The sequence below is a fragment of the Octodon degus genome, unplaced genomic scaffold (assembly GCF_000260255.1).
Source record: "Octodon degus isolate 3935 unplaced genomic scaffold, OctDeg1.0 scaffold00393, whole genome shotgun sequence".
In the NCBI taxonomy this organism is placed as follows: Eukaryota; Metazoa; Chordata; class Mammalia; order Rodentia; family Octodontidae; genus Octodon; species Octodon degus.
Genome location: NW_004524969.1, coordinates 22,472 through 47,932, shown reverse-complemented (window position 1 = coordinate 47,932; position 25,461 = coordinate 22,472). Strand labels below are relative to the sequence as shown.

The 25,461-nt window shown below is 54.7% G+C and overlaps 2 protein-coding genes across 3 annotated transcripts; both read left to right on the top strand.

Moving 5' to 3' along the window:
• Positions 1-337: 337 nt before the first annotated feature.
• Positions 338-6,773, top strand: Tsen34 (tRNA splicing endonuclease subunit 34). 2 transcript variants are annotated; one of them, XM_023708562.1, is made up of 5 exons: positions 338-423; positions 1,202-1,448; positions 1,551-1,803; positions 1,900-2,151; positions 6,454-6,773. In XM_023708562.1, the coding sequence occupies exons 2-5, from the start codon at positions 1,206-1,208 to the stop codon at positions 6,639-6,641; spliced, it is 936 nt and encodes a 311-aa protein (XP_023564330.1). In that variant the 5' UTR covers positions 338-423; positions 1,202-1,205; the 3' UTR covers positions 6,642-6,773. The 2 variants fall into 2 exon arrangements, with proteins under 2 accessions (XP_023564330.1, XP_004648404.1); XM_004648347.2 differs by lacking the exon at positions 338-423 and having other exon boundaries at positions 1,071-1,448.
• An 8,503-nt stretch (positions 6,774-15,276) lies between these two features.
• On the top strand, positions 15,277-18,326 carry Rps9 (ribosomal protein S9). The gene is made up of 5 exons (XM_004648346.2): positions 15,277-15,379; positions 15,609-15,730; positions 15,909-16,031; positions 17,319-17,505; positions 18,080-18,326. The coding sequence occupies exons 2-5, from the start codon at positions 15,634-15,636 to the stop codon at positions 18,255-18,257; spliced, it is 585 nt and encodes a 194-aa protein (XP_004648403.1). The 5' UTR covers positions 15,277-15,379; positions 15,609-15,633; the 3' UTR covers positions 18,258-18,326.
• The last annotated feature ends 7,135 nt before the right edge of the window (positions 18,327-25,461 follow it).

Genomic DNA, 25,461 nt, shown 5'->3' with positions numbered 1-25,461 from the left:
TGAGTGCCCGCCGCGGCTCGCGCCACGCCTCCTCCGCTCCGCAGCTCCCGCCGGGGCCAGCAGGGCCGCGCAGTCCGGGCCCGGGGGCACCGCCGCCGTCGGGGATCGGCCGGACTGCAACACACAGGGAAGTAGCGTGAGCTCCGCCTGCGCTCGAACCCAGTAGCTCTGTCTGCCCAGCGCCGGCGCAGAGCCGTGCAAAGGGGAGAGGCGGGGCTTCGGGCTGGAGAGGCGGGGCCGGCGCTTCCGGCCTGGAGGCTCGGTCGGTCGGACCTGTCCCTGTTTCGGATACCTTCGGGCGCAGTCGGGAGCCCGAGCCCACGGGGTGTGGGCGGGGCCGCAAGCCCGGCTGCCTTCGGCATAGTCCAGGACTCAAGGTTGTGGGCATGGCGGAGCTTCGGTTTGCTTCGAAAAGAACTGGGTGTAAGTGACCTAGGTATAAGGATAGGCAGAGCCAACTGCGCTAGACTTCAGGAGGAAGGCGGGGCCGCCAGGAGGGGCGGGCCCTGGGAGGACTCGGGGCACAGGGGCGGCCGGGTGCTGAGCCTCCCTCAAGTGCCCAGCTTGCAGCGGGAGGCTCGCGGCTGGGGCGGCGGCACGTTTCTCGCTCGTGTCCGTCGGCGGAGGAGCGAGACGCAGGGGCTCGCATGGTGCAGGGCGGACCTCCGCCTGCAGTGCGAGTTAGTGGTAGAGATGCAGGCTGGCTCTGTCCGACGGCAGTGGCCGGGCCTGAGAGGAGCCAGCGCTCGCTAGTGGGGTGAGGCAGCTCCCGGAGCGTCAAGGGCCCGGGGCGGGGTCTGGACGGTGACGTCTGCCGTGGGGCGGGGCTAGAGGCCGTGGGACGGACGGAAACCGAGAGTTCCGGAAGGCGGAGTTGTGACGTTCGGAAGGGGGCGGGGCTGCGGCTTCGGCCGGGCGGGGAACCTGGGAGAGCCGAGTCGCGCAAATTCGGGAAGGGGCGGGGTTTCGCGCTGGGGAAGTGTAATTTAGAGCGCGGCCTGGCCGCGGATTGGAAGGTTCAGTGACAGGAGCCGCTAACGTCCGTCCGAGTGTCCGGGGGAGGCTCTGGGTCCGGCCTGCGGGGGCGGGCCTCACGGGGGCGGCCTGGCCTCGGTTGCTGGTGGCTTCGAGAGCCCGCGCTGTGGGTGCCCCCGAGGCGTCATGGCGGTGTTGGGGTGATCGCCGCGTCCCCGCTCCTTAGGAGGATGCTGGTGGTGGAGGTGGCGAACGGCCGCTCGCTGGTGTGGGGCGCCGAGGCGGTGCAGGCGCTGCGGGAGCGCCTGGGCGTGGGGGGTCGCGCGGTGGGCGCTCTGCCCCGAGGGCCCCGCCAGAACTCGCGCCTGGGGCTCCCGCTGCTGCTTTTGCCCGAAGAGGCGCGGCTCTTGGCTGAGATCGGCGCCGTGACCCTGGTCAGCGCCCCTCGCCCGGATCCCAGCCAGCACGGCCAGGTGAGAACCCCGGGCGCTCATGGGGAGTCCTGGAAGCCCGGTTGTGGAGTGGCTCGACCTGTAAACCGGGCCTGGGTTCCAGTTCTAGCCTTCGCTTCTCAGGCTCTGGCATCGTTCCGACGCCAGCAAGAGCAGAGCTTCCAGGAGCAGAGCGCGTTGGCGGCCGAGGCCCGTGAAAACCGGCGTCAGGAGCTCCTGGGGAAGATTGCAGAAGGCCAGGCTGCCAAGAAGCAGAAGCTGGAGCAGGATTCCGGGGCCAGCGGGGGCCGAGCTGACGAAGGGAGTGAAGGGAACGAGACCAAGCCGCGGGCCGAGTCGGGTGGTGACCAGGCCTCCGGGGAGCAGGAGGAGGCAGGTGGGTGGGGTGCGGGAGGGGACTTGGGACTGGGTCTCCCCTCACCTGGGGACCTGGTCGTCCCTGCTCATCGCATTCCTCTCTCCGCTTCTCCAGCGCCCTCTCCTCCAGCAGCTTCGGACGGGGCAGCGCCATTGCCCAGGTCTGCCCTCCTTGTCCAACTGGCCACCGCCAGGCCTTGGCCAGTTAAGGCCAGGCCACTGGACTGGCGCGTGAAGTCCCAAGATTGGCCCCATGCTGGCCGGCCCGCCCACGAGCTGCGCTATAGCATCTACCGAGACCTGTGGGAGCGCGGCTTTTTCCTCAGCGCAGCCGGCAAGTTCGGGGGCGACTTCCTGGTGTATCCCGGTGAGTTGGGACTGGGGACCTCGGTGCCTGGGCCTTCCCTCACCTTTGGGTACATTCTATACTTTATCCCTCCTCCCTTTCCCTGCAGAGTACTGGGGATTGGACCCAGGGTCTTGCACATGGTAACCACTTAGCTACCTTCACAGCTCTCCTCTTTTTTTCATTAATTTTAAGTCAAGGTCTTCCAAAGTTGCCCAGGCTGGTTTCAAACTTGTGACCTTCCTGCCACACCTCCTAAGTACATGCAATTACTGATTACATACTCCACTACACTCCAATATGTTTTATTCTTTTGTCTCTTCTCAGCTTCTAGAGAGATAAAAAGGTGAGAAGCTTGTGGGAATTCATTTAGGGGGCAGCTCAGCAAATTATACTAATTACTTCCGCAGACCCATAAGAGTCACTGAGAAGTATTCACATGTGTGTATAAAGAAGAGAAAGAAGAGTAAAATATTGACAGCCAGCCTTGAAGGCATGTACCTGTAATCCCAGCACTTGGGAGGCTGAGACAGGAAGATCTCCCCAAGTTTGAAGCCAGCCTGGGCTACACAGTGAATTCAAGCTCTGTCTGAATTACACAGTGAGACCTTATCTAAAAAAAAAAAAAAGAAGAAGAAGAAGAGGGCTGGGGAGATGGCTCAGTGGAATAAGTGCTTCCTTGGCAAGCGCAAGGGCCTGAGTTCAATCCCCAGTTCCGCCAAAAAAAAGGATATTGGGTACAGGATTATAAACTGTTCTAAAAAATTGATGAACATCTAAAATGTTAATAGGTTAGTAGCCAAACATAGCAGTTAATAGAGCGACAGTATAGTTATTAGATTGATGTAGGTGCACATGCATAGGGAAAATCTGAACAAGGAGAGGGAAAGAACAGGTGCACGTGTGTGTATGTGTGTGTGTGTGTGTGTGTGTGTGTGTAATTCAGTGGCATGTTTGTAGAGTTTTGCAGATACATATCACTTAAATATCCAGCAATGTAGTAATGTATGTTTTATAGGTGTAAGTCTTCAGGAAGCTGAGACAGGAGGATTGCTTGAGCCAGGAGTTCTAGGCCAGCCTGGACAACACTGGGAGACCCCATTTCTGCACAAACAAAAAAGCCACTTTGGGGGAAAGTAACAAGTTTCAGTTGCTTAATGACTTTATGCTACATCTTACGTGGATCCACAGGCTGGCCTGTTAGAGCTGAGGGGTATTGTAGGGACTAGCTGATCTCTCAGTGAACCCTGGGAAGAAATGTCAGCAGGAATGAGGAAAAGATGGGCAAAGGATCCAACAGCAACGGGGGGGGGGGGTGTTTACTTATACCTTTGCAAAGTTAGTATCAAGAACCACAAGGTTGCCTAGCAGCTCATAGTCAAAATTGTCCAGGCAGGATGCTTTTCTTAGGACTGAGGTGGCTTCACTGCTTTGGCACTGAGGCCTTGTCCTGCCCTCATGCATATGACCACTTTTCAGCTTTAGCCACTCCTAGGGGTGTTGTTTCTGAAGTATTAAATAGTGTACTACATAGGCAGAAATTCTTGTTCCTAAATGTTAGTATTCCAATCTGAAACTCTCATGTGTATCTTTTTGTGTGTTTTTGTGTTCATAGTACATGATCCCATTTGTTATGGGGAATTGGTACATATATGAAATGTGTCTTAGTTTTTTTCCCCTTTTCCATCTACATTTTTGGTTTTTACATTTTTTAATTTTTTGCTAGCATCACATTGTCTTTATGAATTATTCTAAACACAGATAAATAACCAGCCTAATAGGCCAAAAACATACACTATATGATAATTATGTTGAATTGTGGATCTGTTGTTTGTTTCTGAGCTTGTTGTTAAACGTTCTGGAGTTTAAACGTTGCTAAGCCTCCGGGAAAGCACTTGCGGGCTTAGCTTCCCAGGCGTGTTTTGTTCCGGTACTGGGAAGTGAGCTCAGGACGAGGCACTTGCCAGGCAGGCAGGCGCCGTGCTGCTGAGCGAGGGCCCAAGCCTGTGTTGGTGACGGAGCTGAAGCTGTGTGTATTGGCAGCACAGTGCGGTGACTGCGTTCTCCGGGCGGCTGCTGCTGCTGCTGCTGCTGCTGCTGCGTTGGGGTCGCAGTTCTTTTATCCCCACCTCCCTTCCTGCGTGGCTTGGGGTTGCTCTCTGCTCACCGCTGCCGTGTATGCCGCACCCAGACCAGTGCTGGCTCCTGTAGGGGTCTCTAGCAGCCCACTGCCAAGTTGGGTCTTGTGGAGATGTGGTGACAGTCCCCTCGCAGGGGTGTCACAGCCTTGCCCTTTCAGGTTTCTGTGGCCTGTTGGTTATTTTTCTGAGCAGTGCCTGGCTCAGGCAGGCACCTGTTCCGCCTGTGTAGACCACCCTGTTCGGGGCCCAACAACAGCCCCAGGCCCGCTTGACCCACCAGCTGCTTTTGTGAGTGGAGTGTTGCTGGTGCCCAGCCCCCCGCCCGGTGTGTGGGTGCAGCTGCTGTGGCGCTGCTCCGGCTGAGCCGAGCACTTGCAACGGGCCCGCGAGCTGAGGTTACGCGTGTCCGGCTCATTCTGCAAACGCTTGCTGACCTCTTTATGTTGTTCTGTTGTGCAGTACCATCTTTTCTGAGGTGTAGGCGAGGGCTCCACCACTGAGCCGCACCCCCAGTTCCTGCCTTAGGGTTAGCCCAGTAATGGTGAACTTTTTAGAGCTTTCGGTGATACAGACAGCCCGCAGCACTCATGCCGTAGATTAGCTGCCTCTCTTTTAGCCTGTGGGGTCACTTCTCAACCATCCTTGGAGTTCCTTGGGGCTTTGACTGTTGCTGGCTCTTAGCACAGTTCTTCGTATATGCTCGTGGTCGCCACATATTCGGTTCCTTACTTCTTTGGTTTCTTGAGATGGGATCTCATATATTATAGGCTGGCCTGGAACTCACTTTGTAGAGCAGGCTGGCCTCAGAGTTGAAGCTCTCCTTGAGTCTCAGCCTCCTGAGTGCTGGGACGACAGGGGTGCGCCCCACCATGGCTGCTTACTTGTTTTGTGCGTGAGATTATATGCTGCTCGCGGTGTGATACCTTGAGTCCCTCCCCTGCTTCGCTCAGTGTATCCTTGATCTTGTTCCATGGTGGTGTTCCTGTAAGCTTACTAGTTGTATAAATTCTGTGCTTAGTTTTATGGATGTACTGTGAATGTAGCCAGTCTGTGTGGGTTGTTTTTTTTTCATAATTTTATTGAGAGACAAATAGCAATGAGACAGTTTCAAATCAAATCAGTATGACAGTTTCAGTAATTAACACATTGCATACATTCTTCCTAGTGGTTATTTGCCGTACAAGATGCAGACATGATATCCTATTTACAAACACTATTACAACAAATCCCTCTATTCATTAAGAGAATGCAACTATATATCTATCCTAACCATTTTGAATACACAGATACAAAATGGACATTCATCTGTATCCCCTTTTTTTGTTTAGTTCCATTATTTGAATATTATAGGTGTGTTAACTCAGCAAAATATTCTAAGAGCCCAGTAGTCCATAATACAATTGGGTCTTCCGCTTGACTGGCAGTGTCAGAAATTGTTGACCTGAGTCCCCTACAGCTCCACATAACAGCATGGCTTTACTTCTTATACTTGGTTTTTATACTTTTCTACTGGATGGTTAAGACCAAGGTAAAGCAGGACCTGTGCAACAAGAGTTGTAGCTTTTGGGTCTGAGAAGGTCAGTGAAATGCCCTCAGGATTTATGCTGAGATCCTGTACCTCAGATTGTAGAACCTTTGTCAGTGTCAGCCATGTGGATGAGTCACGGCCATTGCTTGGCCAGTGTGCTCTCTGTGAAAGCCTGAGAGAATGTTTTCTCTCCATGTGACTCTCCTTAGGCACACTCTACGTCATCCATCACTTTCAGTCTGTGTTTTGATTGCTTCCATTTGTTAGCAGTTTTGAGTGATACCAAAATACTATAATCAGTTGGGCAGGGTGGTGCATAAATCCTGGCACTCAGGAGGCCGAGGCAGGAGGATTGCTACAGGATTGCTACGAGTTGGAGGCCAGCCTAGTCAACATAGTGAGTGAAAGGATAGCCTGAACTACATAGCGAGACCCTGTCTCAAAAAAACCAAAGCCAAAAAACAGCATAGTCGTCGTTACAGGTATTTTATGGTGCTATTAGCAAGAAAACCCCCTAGCTGTGGAATACCTTGCTGTAAGAGTGTATGTTGCAGAGTTTCTACGACCAGTTGTAAAAGGAGCCTGTGGTGGTGTCCCGGGGTGACCTAGTCCTCTGCCATGGACACTCTCGAGCCTCCCTGTCCTGTCCTCCAGGCGACCCGCTGCGCTTCCACGCCCACTACATTGCCCAGTGCTGGGCTCCCGACGACCCCATCCCGCTCCAGGATCTGATCTCTGCCGGCCGCCTGGGAACCAGCGTGAGAAAGACGCTGCTGCTGTGCTCCCCGCAGCCGGAGGGCCGGGTGGTCTACACCTCCCTGCAGTGGGCCAGCCTGCAGTGAGCCCGACGGCCGCTGGGCTGGCTCCCTGGGCCTGAGCAGAGCAGCACTGCGGAGGCCACGCTTCCTGCCGCGCTCTGAGGTTCGTTCTGACCCAGGGGCCTGAGCGTGCAGCTGCGCAGGCTTCTCCTCGGCTGCGCGCCGTGCGTGCTTGCCCGTGTCCAGACTGTGGGCTTCTTGACAGTGGGCGCTGGGTTTGCTTTCGCTCAGTTTCTTCAGGGCTCAGGTCTCAATAAACTTGTTGAGTAGTTGTCACATTTGTGAGAACCCCAGGAACGAGGACACTTTCATCTGCATCCACGGGTGCAGGGAGAAGGGGTAGGGCGCCCCCATGTCAGCCAGCCAGGGAATAAGGGGCCTGCCTACGCCTGAGGCGTCAGCGTGCCTCTCCTCACTGTGTCCGGTTGCTGGGTGGAGTGCTGCACACCTGTGATCCCAGCTACTTAGAGGCTGAGGCAGGAAGATCACAAGTTTGAGGCCAGCCCAGGTAGCACAGCAGCTTGGCAAGGTCTTGTCTCCCAACATGAAGAAGGCCTGGGAGTGGGGCTCTGTGGGAAGGCCCTGCGTTCAGGCCTCCGTCCTGCAACCAGCCAAAACGAACAACCCAGCACAAGTGTACACTTATAAAGTAAACTGTTACCTTTGTCCTGAGAAATTGCTGGCACGTTACTAATACTGTAATATTTATGTGTCGGTCTTAACATGCAGTGTTATTTTGTGTCACAGATTTTGTTCATTTAATACATTTACATAGAAAGATTCTGAGCTGAAAGTCTCTTCCTGTGATCATTTAGGTTTTCTTTCCCTCAGCTTCGCCTTTCTTGCCCCTTTCAGTAAACTACCTTCATAGACTCTCAGCTTCCTGGAATGCACTGGTTTACAAAGGGCGCCCCCTGCTGCCAGGCTGGCACTGCGGTGTGTTCGGCGGCTGGCTCGCACACGGTTCCCAGCCCCTCTCCTCACTCCACAATACTTAGAAGTCCCCGTGTGTCACCATGCGGTTTCTCATGAGGAAAGATTGTGCTCGACGTTGGCCGGCATCTGTACAGGACCTGCCTGGAAAACCCAAACTGAAAGGGCCGGGCCGAGGCTGTAGCTCGGCAGCAGCAGCAGCCTGGCCTGGCCTGCGCAGGGGCCTGGGTTCCACGCACAGGGCCCCAGACGCAGACACACAGACTGTCAGGTGGGGGCCCACAGCCCCGCCGCGGTGGGACCCCATGGCTGCTGCTTCCAGAACGCTGTGGAGCCGCCTCCACCGCCAGCACTGGCCCAGCTGTGCCCTTGACTGCGGCCCCCTAACCCAGCCGCATTCTGCCTGGGACCTTGCTGTCAGCAAGAGCAGTGGGACCCTCGGTGCAAAGGTAAGTCAGACTGCGCCACTTCCAGAGGTCCAGCTCAGGGCGGCCGCCGAAGCCTGCGCTGCAGGTTCCCCATTCTTCGTTCTTCCTGCGTGCAGTGGTCACATACTCACTCCTTTGCCATCCTCTGACCGCTGTGAACCGCTGACCCTGGGCAGCCACAGGGGCTTGTCCCTCACTGCTGGCTGACTGGCTTGTCAGTGGGACTTTACGTGTGACCCAAATTAATATTTAACACTCTTCCCGTAGGTCCCCTTGGTTGGCCTTACCACTATTTTTTTTTTTTTTTAAATGTATTTGGTACAGGGTCTCATTACAGTGATCCTGCTTTCAGCCCCCCCAGTGCTGGGCTTATAGATGTGTGCCACCCAGCCTGGACTCAGTAGGCAGCTCAGCACACCCCAGGGGTGAGGCTGGCACAACATGTGCCAGGATTGAACCCTGGTCCCTGTACTTGCCCAAGTGGGCACTTAGTCCGCTGAGCTATCTCGCTGGCTCTCGCTTTACCACTCTTACGATTACCATGCTCTATGTCTTTTGCAGGCAGCGTTGTTTTTTTTTTTTTTTTTTTTTTTTTTGGTGGCACCATGGATTGAACTTAGAAACTTGCGCTTGCCAGGAAAGTGCTTATTACTGAGCCATCTCCCCAGCCCCAGGGTTGTTGGTTTTTTGTGACAGAGTCTCACCATGCAGCCCAAGCTGGCCCAGAATTTGCAGTCCTGCCTTAGCCTCCAAAGTGCCTGGCCCATCTTTCTTACTCATTTTATTATTACTGTTATTATTATTATTAGTAGTAGTAGTAGTAGTATAGGATCTACAGGGTCTAACTACACAGATTGGACTCATAGCGATCCTCCCACTTTCAGCCTCCCAAGTGCTGGGGTTACAGGCGTGCACCACCACCCCCAACCTCAGTTGCCATCTCAGCACGTCCCGGGGGTGGGGCTGGCATGGCAGGCTGGAGATCGAACCCCGGTCCCTGTGTCTGCCTAAGTAGGCACTTTAATCTGCAGAGCTATCTGGCCGGCCCTGTCTTTATGCTTTTTGTTTTTCATAGTGCTGGGGATCGAACTCAGGACCTTGCACTTACCAGGTGCTTATGCCGTTGAACAATCTTCCTGCCCTTGCAAGCTGCTTTCTAAAATAGCATTATTGAGATGCAGCATGTGTGATAAAATTCACAAAGTGCCCAAGTCACTGACTTTAGAGTCCAGGGTTATGCGTTTGTCACTGTACTCTAACTTTAGGTGGTTTCTGTCATACCCAAACGATCCCTCTTGCCTGGTTGCAACTACCCTTCAGTCCTAGCCCCTGGAGGTCACGGGTCTTTCTGGAGCAGCTTCGGCAGGATGCGTTGCAGGATGGACTGGCACCTTCATGGGCACGCTAGCATGTGCGGTCCTCGGAGTCCCCTGTGGACGTGACTGTTCCCCTCCCCCACAGGTGCTGGCATGCGGTTCTTCCTAGCTAAGGACAGCTTGCTTGCTTGCTATTCATCATTTGGTACTCTTGCTACACAGTGCAGCCTGGGACTCGCAGCGATCCTCCTGTCACAGCCTCCTCAGCGCTGGGGTTATAGGTTGTGCCACCACGCCCAGTTTCGGTGGCAAGCACCAGTGCCTAGGCTCCTGGGGCTGGCATGGCATGTGGTACCAGGATTGAACCTGGGTCCTTGAGCTTGCCTGGCAGGTGCTTAGACCACCGAGCTGTCTCCCCAGCTCGTTTGCTTGCTTGCTCGCTCGCTTCCATACTAGGAATTGAACTCAGAACCGTGTGCTTGCCAGGTAGCTGCCATGCAGCTGAGCTATACCCCTGGCCCTGACAGCAGTGTTCACTGTGTAGTACCCCAGTTCCAAGAACTGTTCCTGGCACTCAGCCCTCAGTACGTTGCTGAATGAATCAGTAGTTTATAATTTTGTGGGAAAATGTGGAACTTAGAATTCTTCTATACCATCTTCATATTGTAATTCATACCTTCATTCGCGACCCTTTTCTTCCCAGCGTGCAGCGTGCTGCACACACCTGTGCAGCTTGTGTGGCCCGTTCCTGTTGGCAGCTAGTCTGCCAGGACGGGGACGCCTCATGGGTTTTCTTTTTTGAGGTGGGGCCGTGCTACCTTGGTCTCCAACCTTGGACTTAAGTGATCCTTATGCCTCGACCTGCGTACTGGGACGGGCACGTGCTACCCCATCTACATAATAATTAAGAGAGTCTTTCTGTGTGTCTGGTACAGGGTCTACAGGGTCTCACTACGTAGATTGGACTCACAGTGATTCTGTTTTCAACCTCCCAAGCGTTGGGATTACAGGTGTGCGCCACCACGCCGAGTCCCGTGTGCCCCGAGGGCAGGCGGCACGGCTCACGGACTGAAACTTGGCCCTGGGCTCTTCCCAAGCAGGCACTTTAGTCCACTGATCTATCTGGCCAGCCTGATAATTAATATTTTTACAGTCATATAGAAGCAAAGTCATGTAGACCTCATCACACCCATGTTCCCGGGCTGTGGGGGTCACCGTGTCCCCACACCCTGCTGTGAGGAGTAGGCCGGCGACACTGGAGAGGATGTACTTGAGACCTGACCACCACGCTGTCACCACGGATGCCACACTCCACACTGTGCACTGTGCTTTTTTTTTTTTTTAATTTAGTACCGGGGGCTGGGGAGATGGCTCAGTGGAATAAGTGCTTCCCTGGCAAGTGCAAGGGCCTGAGTTCAATCCCCGGTTCTGCCAAAATTAATTAATTAATTAACTTAGTACAGGGTCTGCAGGGTCTACAGGGTCTCACTACACAGATGGGACTTGTAATGATTCTCATGTTTTCAGCTTCCCAAGCACTGGGATTACAGGCATGCCACCGTGCCCAGTCTGTGTCGCCTTCTCAGCATGCCTGGGGGCCGGGCCCACACAGCAGGCGAGATCCAATGGAAGCTCCTGCTCCAGTGTCTGCCTAAATAGGCGCTTTAATCCACTGAGCTATCTGGCTGGCCCCCTAGGCTTTTTTTTAATCCAATGAGGAATTACTGTTACTGTGCCCTTGGGCTAATTTTGCCCAAGACCAAGAGCTGGTGTCTTTCTTTCTTTTTTTTTTTTTAACCTTTAACTTGAGAAGCCATAGACCTAGCTGTTAATATAAAGCTATCAGAACCCAAATCTCTGATCACAGCCAGGCATTTGGGAAGCTGAGGCAGGAGGATTATGAATTTGAAGCCAGCCTGGGTTACATAGCCAGACCCTGTCTCCAAAAACCCCGTAGCCAACAACCAGGAGACCACTGGAATCTGCAGAGCCTTACATTACCCTGAAGGGAGTGAGAAGTTGTGGAAGAGACTTTTTCTCCCCGCTGTCTTGATGAATGCTATCAGCGTGGGATATGAGCTCAGTGGCTTGAGCACATGCCTAGTCCTCAGGCCATGTCCTGAGTTTGATCCCTGGTACAAAAAAAAAAAAAAAAAGTCAAACATTGGATACAGCCACAAAAAATAAAGATCCCACGGGTGCGGGTGCGGTAGCACACACTTGTAATCCCAGCACTTGGCTGAAGCCCGAGGATCACTGTGAGTTCAGACCAGCCTGGGCTACAAAGTGAGCTCAAGGCCAGCCTGAGCTGCATAGTGAGACCCTGTCTCAAAAAGAGAGAAAAATCTTATGTTCTGTTATCCTACTTCCCACGTGGGTAGAAGGTATACAAGACAATTCACAGAAAGGCAAATGCAATACAGACACAAATGTCGCGGAGCCTCTTGGCACAGGCCTGCATCTCGGCCCGGTGGGCGGGGGCACTGAGGCAGGAGGACTGCTCTGGGCTCCAGGCCACCAGGGCTTACACAGTCTCAGAGAAGAGCCAGCCAAACAAACACAAGTGTAAGTCACCCATTTTCATAGATCATATTGGTAAAAATGAAAAGGAATTAGAGCTGGGTGTGGTGGTGCTCAATTGTAATCCCAACACTTTCTGAGACTGATACTTTGTTTTTTAGTTTTAGCTTTCCTGAGGGCTCAGCCCACCCTAAGGGCAGGGCTGGCAAGATGTGCTGTGCTGGGGATCTTGAGCCTCCATCCCCAAGCTTGCTGAAGCAGGCGCTTTAGACCGCTGAGCTAGCTCACCAACCCAAAATTGATCTTTAACAGCAAGACTATTTAAAAAACCAAACAGGGTCAGGGATGTAGCTCTGCAGGTTTAAGTGGCTGGCTAGCAAGCACAAGGTCCTGAGTTCAATCCCTGGTACCAAAACAAAAACAAAACACTAAAAGCAACAACAACATAAAGGACACATCATCTCTGTGGATTGAACACACAGGTCATTTGGCTTTTTTTTTTGATCTTTGATACAGGGTCTTGCTATGTAGCTCAGGCTGGCCTTGAACTCACAGCATGCCTCCAGCCGCAGCCCCTCAGGAGTGCTGTGATTACAGGGGTGTGCTACCACACCTAGCTTATGTTTGTCACTTTCTGAAGTGCTTCTGGGAGTCCTCTTTTGTGTGCTTAGTGGCACTGCTGTGGCTGCTTTAATTGAACATATTCAAAACATTGACCTGCCCTGGTTATTGCAGATCTGGGGAGGCGCCAGGAGTCATACACCGCCAGATCTGGTGGGTGGGGTGGGCGAGGACACTGCCAGGTTTTGACACTGCCTTTGGTTGATGGTGCTCAGAGCAGCAGTCTCTGTGTGGTTGGTTGGCTTTTGTTTTTTATTTTTGGTCTTTTTGAGTCAGGGTTTCAGTATGCAGTTCAGGGGGCTGGGGAGATAGCTCAGTAGAATAAGCGCTTGCCTGGCAAGCACAATGGCCTGAGTTCAATCCCCAGTTCCAGGAAAAAAAAAAAAAATCAGTATCAGTTCAGGCTGGCCTTGAATTCACTTTGTAGCCCATGGTGGGCTTGAATTTGCAGTGATCCTCCTGCCTTGGCTTCCTGAATCCTGGGATTACATTGTGCACCATCCCAGCCTACTTAGTTTTTTTATTTTTTAGTTGGCACCTCATAAAGAGGACTTCCACAACTGCTTCAGAGTGCCAAAGAGGAGGGGGACTAATGGAAGTGTCTTTTACTACTGTAATAAACTTCTAATATGTAAACATGTACTGCGTACTTTTGGGGGGTTTTGGAGACAAGGGTCTTGCTGCATAGTCCAGCTGGCCTCAGACTCACAGCCACCCTCCTGTGTCAGCCTCCTGAGTGCTGGGATGACAGGTGTGCACCACCACACCCCTCTGTTCACTGGTTCTCTTTTTCTTGTACGGGTAATCAAACTCAGGACCTTGCACTTGCCAGGCAGGCCGTTGGCCACTGAGCTACATCCTGCTTTCACTGTATTTTGATCACCGCTTGTGAAAAAGAACCTTGACCTGCATACTGCAGCACTCTGCCAAAAAAACCAGCCCCTTATCTCTGAGAAACAGCCCAGGCTGTTGTGAATTGCTGGGCTTGTAGGAAGTTAAACTGCTATCTCTTGGAACAATGCAGGAAGCCAGGCATTCCCTGTGGAAAGGGCCAGGATGGGATTAATAACGCAGCTTTCCCCCAATTTTTTTTTTTCTAATGTATTTAGTACATTAGTCTCTCACTACAGATCAGACTCATCGTGATCTTCCTGTTTTCAGCCTCCTAAGCACTGGGATTACAGGCATGTGCTACCATGCCCTCCCCATTTTTTTAGGGGGGCACAAGGGATTGAACTCAGGACCTTGTACTTGCCTGGCAGGCACTTAAGCCACTGAGCTATCGCCCCAGCCGCCCCCCCCCATTTTTAGACATCTTTTTTACCCTGGGATTGAACCCAGGTCCTCACTGAGCTCCATCTCCTGCTCTTTATTTTTTGAGACAGGGTCTTGCCAGGTTGCTAAGCTGCTTGAGGTGGGCCTGAACTTGCAATCCTCCTGGCTCAGCCTCCCAGAATACTGGGGTCCCCGGCATACATCACTAGGCTTAGTTCCTCTATTTTTTGTCCCCGATTCTAACTTTAAGTTCAGGGCGGTTTCCTAATCAGTCAGCCTGCAGATAGCTTCTCCTGGCTGGCAGCCTCACAGCAGAGCACACCTGCAGTCTTTTTTTTTTTTTTGCCTAGCTTTGCGTCTGCAAAATGCAGGTGACAGTGAGTGGGTGACCCCGACTGGGGAGCACGACCTTGTTTTCATTTGCTTAGCCTTCATTTCGGAATCCTATAATCTTGAGAAACTTTTTTTTTTCCCTTTTTTAAGAAATGTGCTTAACCTGTTGGTGACTTAGCAGGTGCTCTGGAAAAATAGGACTGATCTTGGTATGCAGGTCAGGCTCGCCTTGAACTGCAGGAGATCCTCTTGCCTCAGCCTCCCAAGAGCTGGGATTACAGGTGTGTATTACCATACCCAACTGCTGTGGGCTCTTTGAAGAAAAGTAGTTGACATTAACTGGAGCACAATATACTGCAATAGGAATCTGAACATTTTCCCCTGCTCTGGGATCCCAAAAGAAACCTCAGGATGGAAACGCCTCGTTTTGGTAAGAAACATAAATTTAGAAAAATCACTGCGCCTTCACCGGGCTGAAGAACCACCTTCCTTCAATGTTCAGTACATTTCTGTCGCAGCATCACACTGACAGGATCTTCGCGAACTCCCCTGGCCTCAGTTTCCCTCTCTACCAGCGGCCGTTTTATTCACTGATAAGTGCGCTCGTGTACAAGAACAAATGCTTGTGCTGCTCAAAATTCTGTTGCACTCCTGGGGCTGAGGGAGGGCGGCTCCCCGCAAGGCGGTCGCTGCTCAGGATTGCAGGCTGCTCAGGATTGGAGGCTGCTCAGGATTGCAGGCTGGCGGGCGTCCGTCTATAGCACGCAAGGCCAAGGAGCGGTAGCGAGGGTGGACGGGGCACTGGTCGCCAAAGCACAACAGCGGCCGCCGTTCGCGGATACTCGCTCGCGTCACCGTCCCGGAGTCACCGCCACCGGGCGGGGTCAAGGGTACTCTGGGCTCAGGAAGCGCCCCCGGCCCCGGGCCCGGGCCTTGGGAGAGCCGCTGGCTGCGGGCCACAGAGGTCGGGCACAACCGGTCCCACTGCGCCTCTGGGGCGGGAGTGGCGGCAGGACTCCAGTCTAGGACAGTGCCTGACTTGTTAAGAACCACAGTCCAGTAGGAGAGAAAGAAGTCCGACACCGCTCATCCTCCCCAGCGCCTCGGCAAGCCGAATCCACTGCGAGTACAGACAGCCGCCACACCAAGCCGGCCCAGCCCGACACGCCGCTCTTGCCCACCTTCTCGTCTCCACTGCGCTTCCGCCCTCAGCGCCTCTTCTGATTGGTGCAGGCGTGCACGTTGCGTAATGACATCACGAGGCGGCGCCGGTGTTATAAGAGCGAGCCGTAGGCGCGGGCGGCCCTTTTTCTCGGTCGTGAAGATCTGCTCGCCGGTGAGTCAGGGTTTGGGGTTTATAATTGCACGGGCCGTAGAACCTTCTACAAGAACGTGAAAGCAGTCAGGAAAGAGGGGGCTGGTGGAACGGGCGTGCGGCGCGATTGTGGGGTTAAAACTTCTCTGGGCTGTTCTCGCGAGATGACTGGCTACCGCGAGTTCGTGGCGCTGTGGTTAGGACTGCGCCCCAGCTTGGGAGTCTCTCGCGACGGCTGACTTCTGCGCAGGCGCAGCCGGGCGCACGGAGCCAGCATGCCCGTGGCGAGGAGCTGGGTTTGTCGTAAAACCTACGTAACCCCGCGGAGGCCCTTCGAGAAGTCCCGCCTTGACCAAGAGTTGAAGCTGATCGGTGAGTGAGTCCGTGGCCGGGAAAGGGAGCGCGTGGTGAGGCCGAGCACGGGGCGTGGGCGCTGCGGTGGCGAACTACAGCGAATGCAGAGTGGGTCTAGGAGGCTTTGGTGTTCCCAAGCCGGCCGCCGGCCTCTGACCCAGCCCGCGCTCGCTGTGACTCCTTCCCCCACGCGCAGGCGAGTATGGGCTCCGGAACAAGCGCGAGGTCTGGAGGGTCAAGTTCACCCTGGCCAAGATCCGCAAGGCGGCCCGGGAGCTGCTGACGCTGGACGAGAAGGACCCTCGGCGGCTCTTCGAAGGTGCGTGCGTGGGAGCAGAGGCGTGGGTGCAGGCCGCGGGGTCGGGGCTTCATTCCGAAGCCAGCTTTTGGGTGTTAGGGGTCACGCTGCAGGGGAACCAGGTCAGCCAGAGAGAGATTAGAATAGAGGCTTTTATGTACTGAGCTCAGGTCCGTCAGCCACTTCGCTCGCTCGCAGGAGAGGGCTGATCGGCTCCGAACGAAGGTAGCAGGGGGGTATCTATAACAGAGATCACATCTAGATTGGTAAGCACACTTGTCATCTAGCACAGAATAACAGAAACTAGATTCATTTGACACAGCTGCAACCTGTTCATAACTAAAAGGTTTTTTACAGCGTAGTGATAAGTGTATATTTTTTATAAGATATATCTTAAGCTGACTACATTATAGGAGATGGTTGGGGAGAGTTTGTGTTAGTTTGTTGCCTTGACAAGAAATATTTATTGTTGAACAGCCTTGAGTCCAAAGGGAGAATATATATTTCTTAGAGTAGATAACAGGAAGCACAAAGGGTTTTTATAAGTTTTCACAGTTAATGCACAAAACTCTGTTAACCCCTTACATTAGGTTAGGTTCATAATCCTGGGGGTTGAACCCAGGCCTCCTGCCTGATAAGCGTGTGACCCAAGGACCTTGGGGTGGCCTTACCGTGATTTGGATCCAACTCTCTGTAACTTAGTGGACCTCGCTGAGGGGTGGAAGGCCCGCCCGTTGTCTAACTGAACAACCTTCCAATCTTTAGTGTAATGGAGAAAAGTATATTTGAATTACATTCTTTGCTTTCATTTTAGGTAGCTTTGACTATCCCCAGATCTCCTCCTTTTATTTCACCCCTGAGATGGGGGTGCTAGTGAGGCTTGGATACCTGAAGGCTGTATATTGTGTAGCAGTGCAGTGTATTCCTTTGCTATTAGTGGAGATAGTGGGGTTCCTGAAATGTCTGACAGCAGGGAGGGGCCCTGGGTGCTAACTTGCTTTATTTAATAAATGGTCAAAAACATTTAAGGAAAATTTGGTAGACTTGTGTAGTAGAGATAGTGTAGATGTCTGGGGAAAGTTTTAATATTTCAAGCTATTTTGTTGAAAAAGGTGAGATAATATTTTTTTCTTCTGGAGATTGAGCACTGGGCATTTGAACTGAGCTTCATCTGGAAAGCTTTCTTCTGTTGGTGACTCCCTTTTTGAGTTCTGTATCAGTTAGCTCTTAGTTTTGTGTCACGTCACTTGTACCCGAGGAGTTTGAGGCCAGAGCCCTTGACCGGGTGTTCCTGTCCTCTCTTCCCAGGCAATGCTCTCCTACGGCGACTCGTCCGCATCGGGGTGCTGGATGAGGGCAAGATGAAGCTGGATTACATCCTGGGCCTAAAAATTGAGGACTTTCTGGAGAGGCGCCTGCAGACTCAGGTCTTCAAGCTGGGCCTGGCCAAGTCCATCCACCACGCCCGTGTGCTCATCCGCCAGCGCCACATCAGGTACCATGCAGCAGGGCCCCAGATGGTCCCCAGCCCATCCCAGGCCCCCTGTGGTGGCCCATACTGACCCTGCTGTCCTGTCTCCCGTGCAGCCCTATGAGCTGATAAGGTTGTGAGCTCATCTTAAGGGACAGGTGCACTCTGCAGGAAGCTGTGGGGGATCTGGGGGCGGCTTTGGCTCCCCATAGCCCAGCGCAAGTGTCACTGCGGCTCAAGCCGTACACCTTGCGAAGGTCTCTGCCCAGTGTGCGGGCAGCTGGACAGGTAACAAACAGCTCTTGGTGTCTCTGGAGGGTGGGTGGGCTCAGCTATTTCTGATCTCCTGTGACTCCCAGACTGCAGTTAGTGCCACTGCACTCTTGTCCTCCTCATTGTGAACTTGGTGAATTCACTCCTGAGGTCAAGTGCTGAGAGGCAGGGATGCAGGGGCCCAGCAGGCACAGGCCTGTTTGCCTAGCACTCTGGGAAGCCCAGCCTGCTCGATGCAGTCATATAGCAAGACCCTGCCTTAAATTTAAAAAAGCTGGGGTGTAGGTCCCTCTGTTGCCTTCACCTGCTGTCGTCTCCCCTTCAGGGTCCGCAAGCAGGTGGTGAACATTCCGTCCTTCATTGTGCGCCTGGACTCCCAGAAGCATATCGACTTCTCTCTGCGCTCCCCGTATGGGGGAGGCCGCCCAGGCCGTGTGAAGAGGAAGAATGCAAAGAAGGGCCAGGGTGGGGCTGGAGCCGGGGATGACGAGGAGGAGGATTAAGCCCACCCTTCAATTTCTGTCCAAGGATTTAGTTTTCTAGTACAGAATAAACCAGGATGAAGAAAACCAGTTTGCAATTGGTGTTCCTCTCGATGTCCCCGCCCAGCACAGCCTTGAGTGTTGGGGTCCAGGCCACCGTGATGGCTCTACCTCTAGGTGCGGCCAGGTGGGTGGAGGACACCTGTCTGGCTCTGCTGGCTCAAGGCTTGTGGACACCATCCAGAGGGTGTTGGTGGCATGGAGGGTGGGCAGTCTGCAGACTCCGAGTATGGCCAACTCATATGGGTGTGGAGGAGCCTTTTCCTGGCAGGGCAGGTAGCAGGTGGGGATGCAGCTCTTCTGCTGACTCCAGGTAGGTAGCTTCAGTACTGGGCTGGAGCCACAGGCTGTTGCGAGTTCTGCGGTTGACTTGGCAAGCTCCCAGGTTTATCTTAAGTGGCTCAAATGAGTGGAAAGCGTGTGGCCTCAGCAGGGACCTTTGAGGAACCTGACATTTGGACTTAAGGGGGGGAAAGCAGCTCCCCTTGGCTCTGCGTTTTTTGAGAAGCTGTGGCAGGCAGGAGAGTAAAGTTTCATTTTTGAAAAGAGGAACGTAGTTGAGCAACTCCCTCAGCAGTTGTAGCTCTTGGTTTTTTCCCTGCTTGGGCACCCTGGGATGTGATGTGGGTTTGCATCCCAGCTTCAGTGCAGAGCAGGCTTGGTGTCCTCTACAGAGTGCAGGACTCCTGTGCAGTCTGAACGTGCCAGGGGCCAGTCAGGTGAGCGTGGAGCTGTCCCCAGACACCCTGCCCATCACCGCCTCTGTTCAAGGTGCACTTGGTTTCACAGGACAGGGCAGGGTGAAGAAGCAACAAAGCCCAGGCTGAGCTACACTGGGGGAGCCTTTCTAGGCAGGCCTCTGCTGCCAATGTCTTGTCCATTTGTGCCCTTTTGTGCAGTCATAGACTTGCCCTTTCTGCTCACCTTGGGCATTTACAGTTCAAAGCTCAAGGGACCAGGTGGGGCTGGCATTTGGTGTCAGGTGTCTTGGGGTGACAGCCCTTGGATGCAATGAGGGTATTTGGGATTTAATGGAGGAACAAGGAGTGGGTGCTCCAGGCAGGACCAGAGTGGAACTTCACAAGGAGCAGCCCAAGGGTAGATGGCCTCCCTGGTAAGTTCTGCCAATCATACTGTCCTTCCAAAAAAGAAGAGGGTCACTTGAAACATTCCATGAGGTGAACATTACTGGGCTGCCACATCAGGGAAAAGATTAACAAAGAATGGTGGGTGTGAAGGCACACACATGTAGTGCTGGCCGATCAAGCCTGAACCAAGGCGAGTTAGTGGCTTAGCGAGATCCTGTCTCCTAATAAAGGGCTGATGATGTGGCTCAGTGTGAAGGCCCTGGGTTCACTCCCTAGAACTGTAGAACAACCACAAAAATAAAACAATAGCCCTGGGAAACATAGATGGCACAATTTCTCAACTGATCTGGTCCTCATCAAATCTAGCAGCACATGAGAGGGTTTTATCCCGAGTGTAAGATTGTTTCCACACACCTAGCTCAGTGTGCTGCGCTGTATTAAGAAAAAGGCATTGTCTCACTTCACTCAGAAAATGCCTGGTTCCTCCCACTTCGCTTATCACTCACCATGTTAGGAACAGAACATATGTTTCCTTTCTCAGCTCTTTTCCTGACAGGGCGGGAGGGGCTGTGCTCCCCACTATCAACAGCCCCGTGGAGTCAGGTCAGGAGGGAGCCGCACTCCCATGAACACATGAGTGAGGGGCCTGGAGGTGTGGGGTGACTCCATCCAGGGTCCTGAGACCTGGGACAGGGAACAGCCAGATAGGCTGAGGGCCAGAAACGTGTTGGGGGGAGGGGACCTCAAGGTCACAGGAAAGAGCAGAGGGTGGGGTCATAGCAGGCGGAGACATGGGACACCTGAAGGAAGGGTTCAGCTGTGAGGTCGCTCAGAGCTGAGTGGTGCAGGACAGAGCAGCATCCCTGAGTAGTCCCTGTGCCCTGGATGGGGTGGGGTCTCACCTGAGCATTGGCTCTACCCCATCCTCACACTCTGTGTCCTTCACTGTGGCATCTGCAGGGGCAGAAGAGGGTCACCTCCTGGGGTCTCAGTCCCCAGGTCCTGTCCTGTTCAGCTGGAAACGCAGATCCAGGCATCTGTGTGATGTTCCCAGGCCCAGTGTTGAGGTTCAGTCTGACTCAGCCCTGAGCCTCAGCCTCCCTCTGGTCTTGTCATGCTGACCTCAGAGGTCTCCCACCTGGGCTCCTCTTCCTCTCCCAGGGGTTTTCTTTCTTGGCAAAGCAGCTGGGCTGGACCTCAGGAGACAAGGGGGTGTTGGGTGGCCATGAGGGCGGGCGGGCAGGCAGAGAGTCTGGGTCCTGGGGCAGGAATGAGCTCTTCTGCAGGCCTCTGCCCTGGGGTGCCGGGGCCCTGCGGCCCCTGCTGGATGGGAAAGGCAGCCTCTGTCTGGGCTGGGAGTTGATGGAGTCTCAGCCAGCAGGTCAGAACCACCCGGGGCTGCAGGCCACACAGGGCAGGAGGAAGCCTCAGAGCACAAGGACCAGGGGAGGTGGAGAAGCTCAGACCACACCGGAGACGCCTACAGGCTGGGCTGTGTGCTCTGCGCTGGATTCTCCAGCTGTGCTTTGTACAGAGGAAGCTCAGCCTGCTGTCCTCCGCCAGACCGCTGTCCTGGGCCAGTGCCTGGGCGCAGCCTGGCTTAGACCGTGGGGGACCCATGATGTCCTGAGACCCTGCTCACCTTCTCCCTACTCACCTGCTGTTTAGTTACTCTTGTTGCTGGGACGAAGTATCCAACACCCCAAATTAAGGAAGGGAAGGGTTATTTAGCTCACCGTGGAATTTTCAGCGCCTACTCAGCTGGCTCCAAGGCAGAGTGGAGCGCGGCTCAGTGCAGCTACTCCTGGTGGCGCAAACAGCAGGAGCAGGCAGCAGCTTGGCGGCCAGCGGGCCTCTTTCACTGTGATGCGACTGCCTGCCCCGGGCAGGGGCGGCACCCACACCCACAGTAACCAATCACAAACTCCGGAAGCCGCTCCATGACCGCAGGGGCTTGGGGGACAACTGGACGCAACCGTAAAGCCAGCCTTCCTGCTTCTGCTCTGAAGCTGATGTCAGAGAATGACGAGGAGGAGGAGGGTCGGCAGGACAGATGCCATGTGACCCCGATCAGAACCTTGGGGTGCCCTCTCCGTCCTTGGTGATGAGTTCAGTGGGGGAGACTCGGCAGTGACTGTGTGTGGAGCACGGCGCTGCTCCAGGCTCGCCCTGGTCCCTGGTCACCCGCTCAGGCTCAGCCCTGCACGCCACTGCTGCTCCACCCGGGAAGTTTACAGACGAGCAAACGGAGGCTCAGAGCGGTCGTTACGTGCCCCACAGCAGCCAGCAGGAAGTGGCCGAGCTGGGGATTAAACCAGAGTCTGACAACCCTCCCTGCTCTCTCCAGAGAACTGAGCCCCCTGACCTGGAGGGAAGGAGCTTGGACACTGCACCCTGCCCTGCACACTGGTACTGTCACTGCACAGAGGGACAGAACCCCTACAGCGTGGGGTCCTGGAGGCTCCCTGGAGGCCGCCTCCACAGGGCTCACAGCAAGCTCAGAGGAACTAGAAGGTCAGGGCCAGCCTTCCCCTTTACACCTGGAAACTGAGGCCACCCAGGAGGGGCTGGTCCCAGTTCGCATCTGCAGAGGAGGCTGCACCAGCCCCACAGCTCAGGCCTTGCCCCCGCCCCTCCCAGCAGCAGTGCACTCCCTCTCGTTCTGTGGATCAGACTTATGCGGGCCTGCCTGGATCATCCTTAGGGTTTGCTGGAGTAGGAGGGGAGGAGAGGGGCTGGGCTCCCTTCTCCTCAGTTCAGCTGTTGCCCCTCCCACAGACTGGGCCCCACCATCTCCCTCGGTCTCCATCCTGCCCTCAGGCAGCTGAGACTCTTAGAGTCTGCTCCAGCCTCTTTCTGGCCTCCAACCCTATGGATGTGAGCTGAGCTGAGGCTAGATCTAGAACTGAGGTGGGCTGAGCGTCTCCGGGCAGCCTAGACACACAGGACATGGGGACAGAACCTGGGACACTCCTGCTGTAGGGCTGGGTGCTGAGGGTGGGGGATGGGACCCCAGGAATGGGCAAGGGCAGGGTGAGCTGCGCTGACTCCGGAGACCCTCTGTGCTGGTCTGTTAACCTTCCATGGCCTCTCCTATAGCTTCTCACCCTGGACGTCCTTGAACTCATCAAGGTGGTGGCCGTGCCTAGGAGGATTCCGCTGACCTCCTTAGTCTGACTCCCTCGCAGTCTGACCCTTTCCAGGACCGGATCTTCCCCATTGTATCGAGAGCATTCCTAGGGTCATCACCCTGCCCCTTAGGGCTCCCAGAGTATGGAGCTAGGGACGCCTCACCATGAGCTCCAGGGGCTCGCTGGGCTGTGAGGCAGTGTGGAGAGGAGTTCCAGGAGCCATAGCACCTGTAGATCCCTCTGAGGGCTGAGCTCGCAGCTCCCATGGAGAATTCTGTATGGGACCACTGAGCTTGGGACTCTGACATCAGACACAGGTGGGATCATGGAAGGAAAGTGTCTGTTGGGCTCTGTGGCTGACACAGCAGGGTCACATTCTCTCCTGACGGTCCTGGCTGCACCAAGAGGGAGGGTGTGGCAGGGAACTGTCCAGGAGAGGAGGCTGGTGTGAGGTGGACCACCTGATTCTGAGCTGAGGCCTCAGGAGAGGCCTTTGGTCTCTCTGTCTCTGTCTCTGTCTCCTCTGATTCTGCCCCTCCTGCTCTCCCCTGTCCCCCGCCCTCCCTCCCTGACACCCCACCCTTACCCTGGCCATCACCTGAGCTCTCCTAGCAGTGCCTCTGCAGATTCTGGGTTCTCAGCTGAACCCTGGGCTCCTCACCTGGTATCAGGATATCCAGGGGGTCACTGGGAGCTGACCAGTTAGAAGAGAGGCTGTGCCCACTACAGCATCCATAGCAGCTACCATGGAAGAAGCTCCCAAGGCCCAGGAGGAAGTCAGCCTGAGAGAGCCCAGCCTCGGGCTGCTGGTGAGTGTGCTGGGGGAGGTCTCCTGCCTCCTCCTTGGACAGAGTGAGTCTGCATAGCAGAGGTCAGAGTGACAGTGCAGGGTCTGGTTGTATCCAGGGGCCAGGACAGGGCTCTGCTGCGTCAGGAGGGAGGGCTTCCTGGACCACCCTGGAGGGAGGAGGAGCCAGCTGAGGGGCTGGATTCCATTGTGCACCTGTCCTTCTGCCTGCTTTGTGGGTCTCCCTGACTGTCACCTTGAGGTTTCTAGCTCTGTACCTGTCCTGACTCAACCTCCTCCTGGGGATCAGTTATTAAGGGATTCAGACATGACTAGATCAAAGGAAGGACTTCCTTACCTGAGACCAGGCGCTGCAGGGTTCGCTGGGACATGACCACACCTGAGGTTTGCTCCAGTAACAGCCATAGCATCTCACCGTTCACCTCTGCCTGGGGGTCACAGGAGGGCCCACAGGGAATGGGGCCTGTCCACTGGGGCCTCTCTGTGAGTCCAGTGTCCAGGAAAGCTTGTCTCCTCCTTCCTCGGTCAGAATGAACCTGTCATATCTCCTCTGTGACACACTGAAGGAACCCATACCCTCCTGAGATCACTACTGGACTGGGCAGGGCTCAGAGACTGGATTTGCTGTAGACCCCAGCAGAGAAGGAGGCTCTGTGTGAAATGGATTTCACCTCCCACACTATCCCTAGGGCTGGGCTGTGAGAGGGGGACACCCGGACACCCCTGAGAGCACACCCCTTCCTAAGGCAGAAGCTGGGGCTGGGATCCTGAGTGTCCTCTCATCTGTCACCACCAGCTCCAGGGGGCCACTGCACTCTGACCAGGTAATGGAACTCCTTCAGTAAGAGCGTGTTGCTGAAAATAACCTGTGCTATTTTCCCTCATGGATGTGATGCCCAGGAGAGCTCTGCAATGTTCACAGGCTTTTCTGACATCTGTGTCCTCCAGGGCACTGAGCTTCGCTTTTCAACCAGATGGCTCTCCTGGGCCTCTAGGGTGCCCTCACACCAGAGGGTCATAGGTTCCCCCCATGGTATCACAGAACATGGCAGCCCAGAGCCTGGGTTTGGGGAGGGTCCCTGAACAGCTGGGTCCCAGACCTTCCTCCTCCCTCAGATCCCAGCTCTCAGCCCCAGGACCCCCCAGACCTCCGGGTTCCAACCCATACCTCTGTGCTCCATCCCCACCCCCCAGGGCTGGCCTCTTGTCTCCAGGCAGAGGAAGGACCAGAGCAGTGGGGGAAACACTCACCTGCCTGCATTTGGGTCCTGGGTCCCAGACTCGACCCTGGAAGAGAGTTCCCTGGGAGAGGTTCTCCCTGGAGCCTGAGCAGGTCCTCTGCTCCCTGGAGTTACCTGAGGCCTTGGTCTCCTGGTGGACTGGCTATGGGTGGGGTTCCTCCCAGACCAACGTGTCCCCTCCCCACTTCCCTTCTCACCCATGCAGAGCAGGACCATGAATGTGGGGCTCATGGTGTCTGCAAACTGCAGTCTCAGCTGTGCCTGTGGCTATGACCTCACTGCCAGGATGGTCACACAGACACATGGGGTGTGGTCACTGGTGGCTGGGTTCTGCTTGTCATGGGCTTCCCACAGGAAGGAGAACTGCTGTCCATATAACCAGGCCGCCATTCCTGCAGGGCCTGAGTCTGGGCAGGTAGGAGCCAGGCGTGGGGTTTCCCCTTCCCCTGGGTCCTTCTGATCTGCCCCCACTACACTGAGCGGCAAGATGCAGCAGCAAGCACTCCGGGAGCTCTCCCGAGCTGGCCCTCCCAGGGCAGGTTCCCCGGGGCTGCTCCTTCCTCTCACGGCCTCCTACAGGTCTCCTCCCTCCTTCAGCTGACAGCACGGGCATCCGGCATCCTCACCGTGGCTGTCCTCCTCCAGCCCTGGACATGCTCTGGGGAAGATGCAGGTCCCTGCTGCAGGTGGATGACAGCAGAGATGTGCTGGGCCCGGCCTGTGCGGCTCACCTGAAGCTTTGTCCTGGGCTTTGTGGTCATCTTGTGTTTTGTGTTTTGAGCATCAGACCAATGACCTCCTGCATGCTGAGCAGGTGCTTTTTTAAAGAAAGTTTATTTATTTATTTATTTATTTATTTATTTAGTGTGTGTGTGTGTGTGTGTGTGTGTGTGTGTG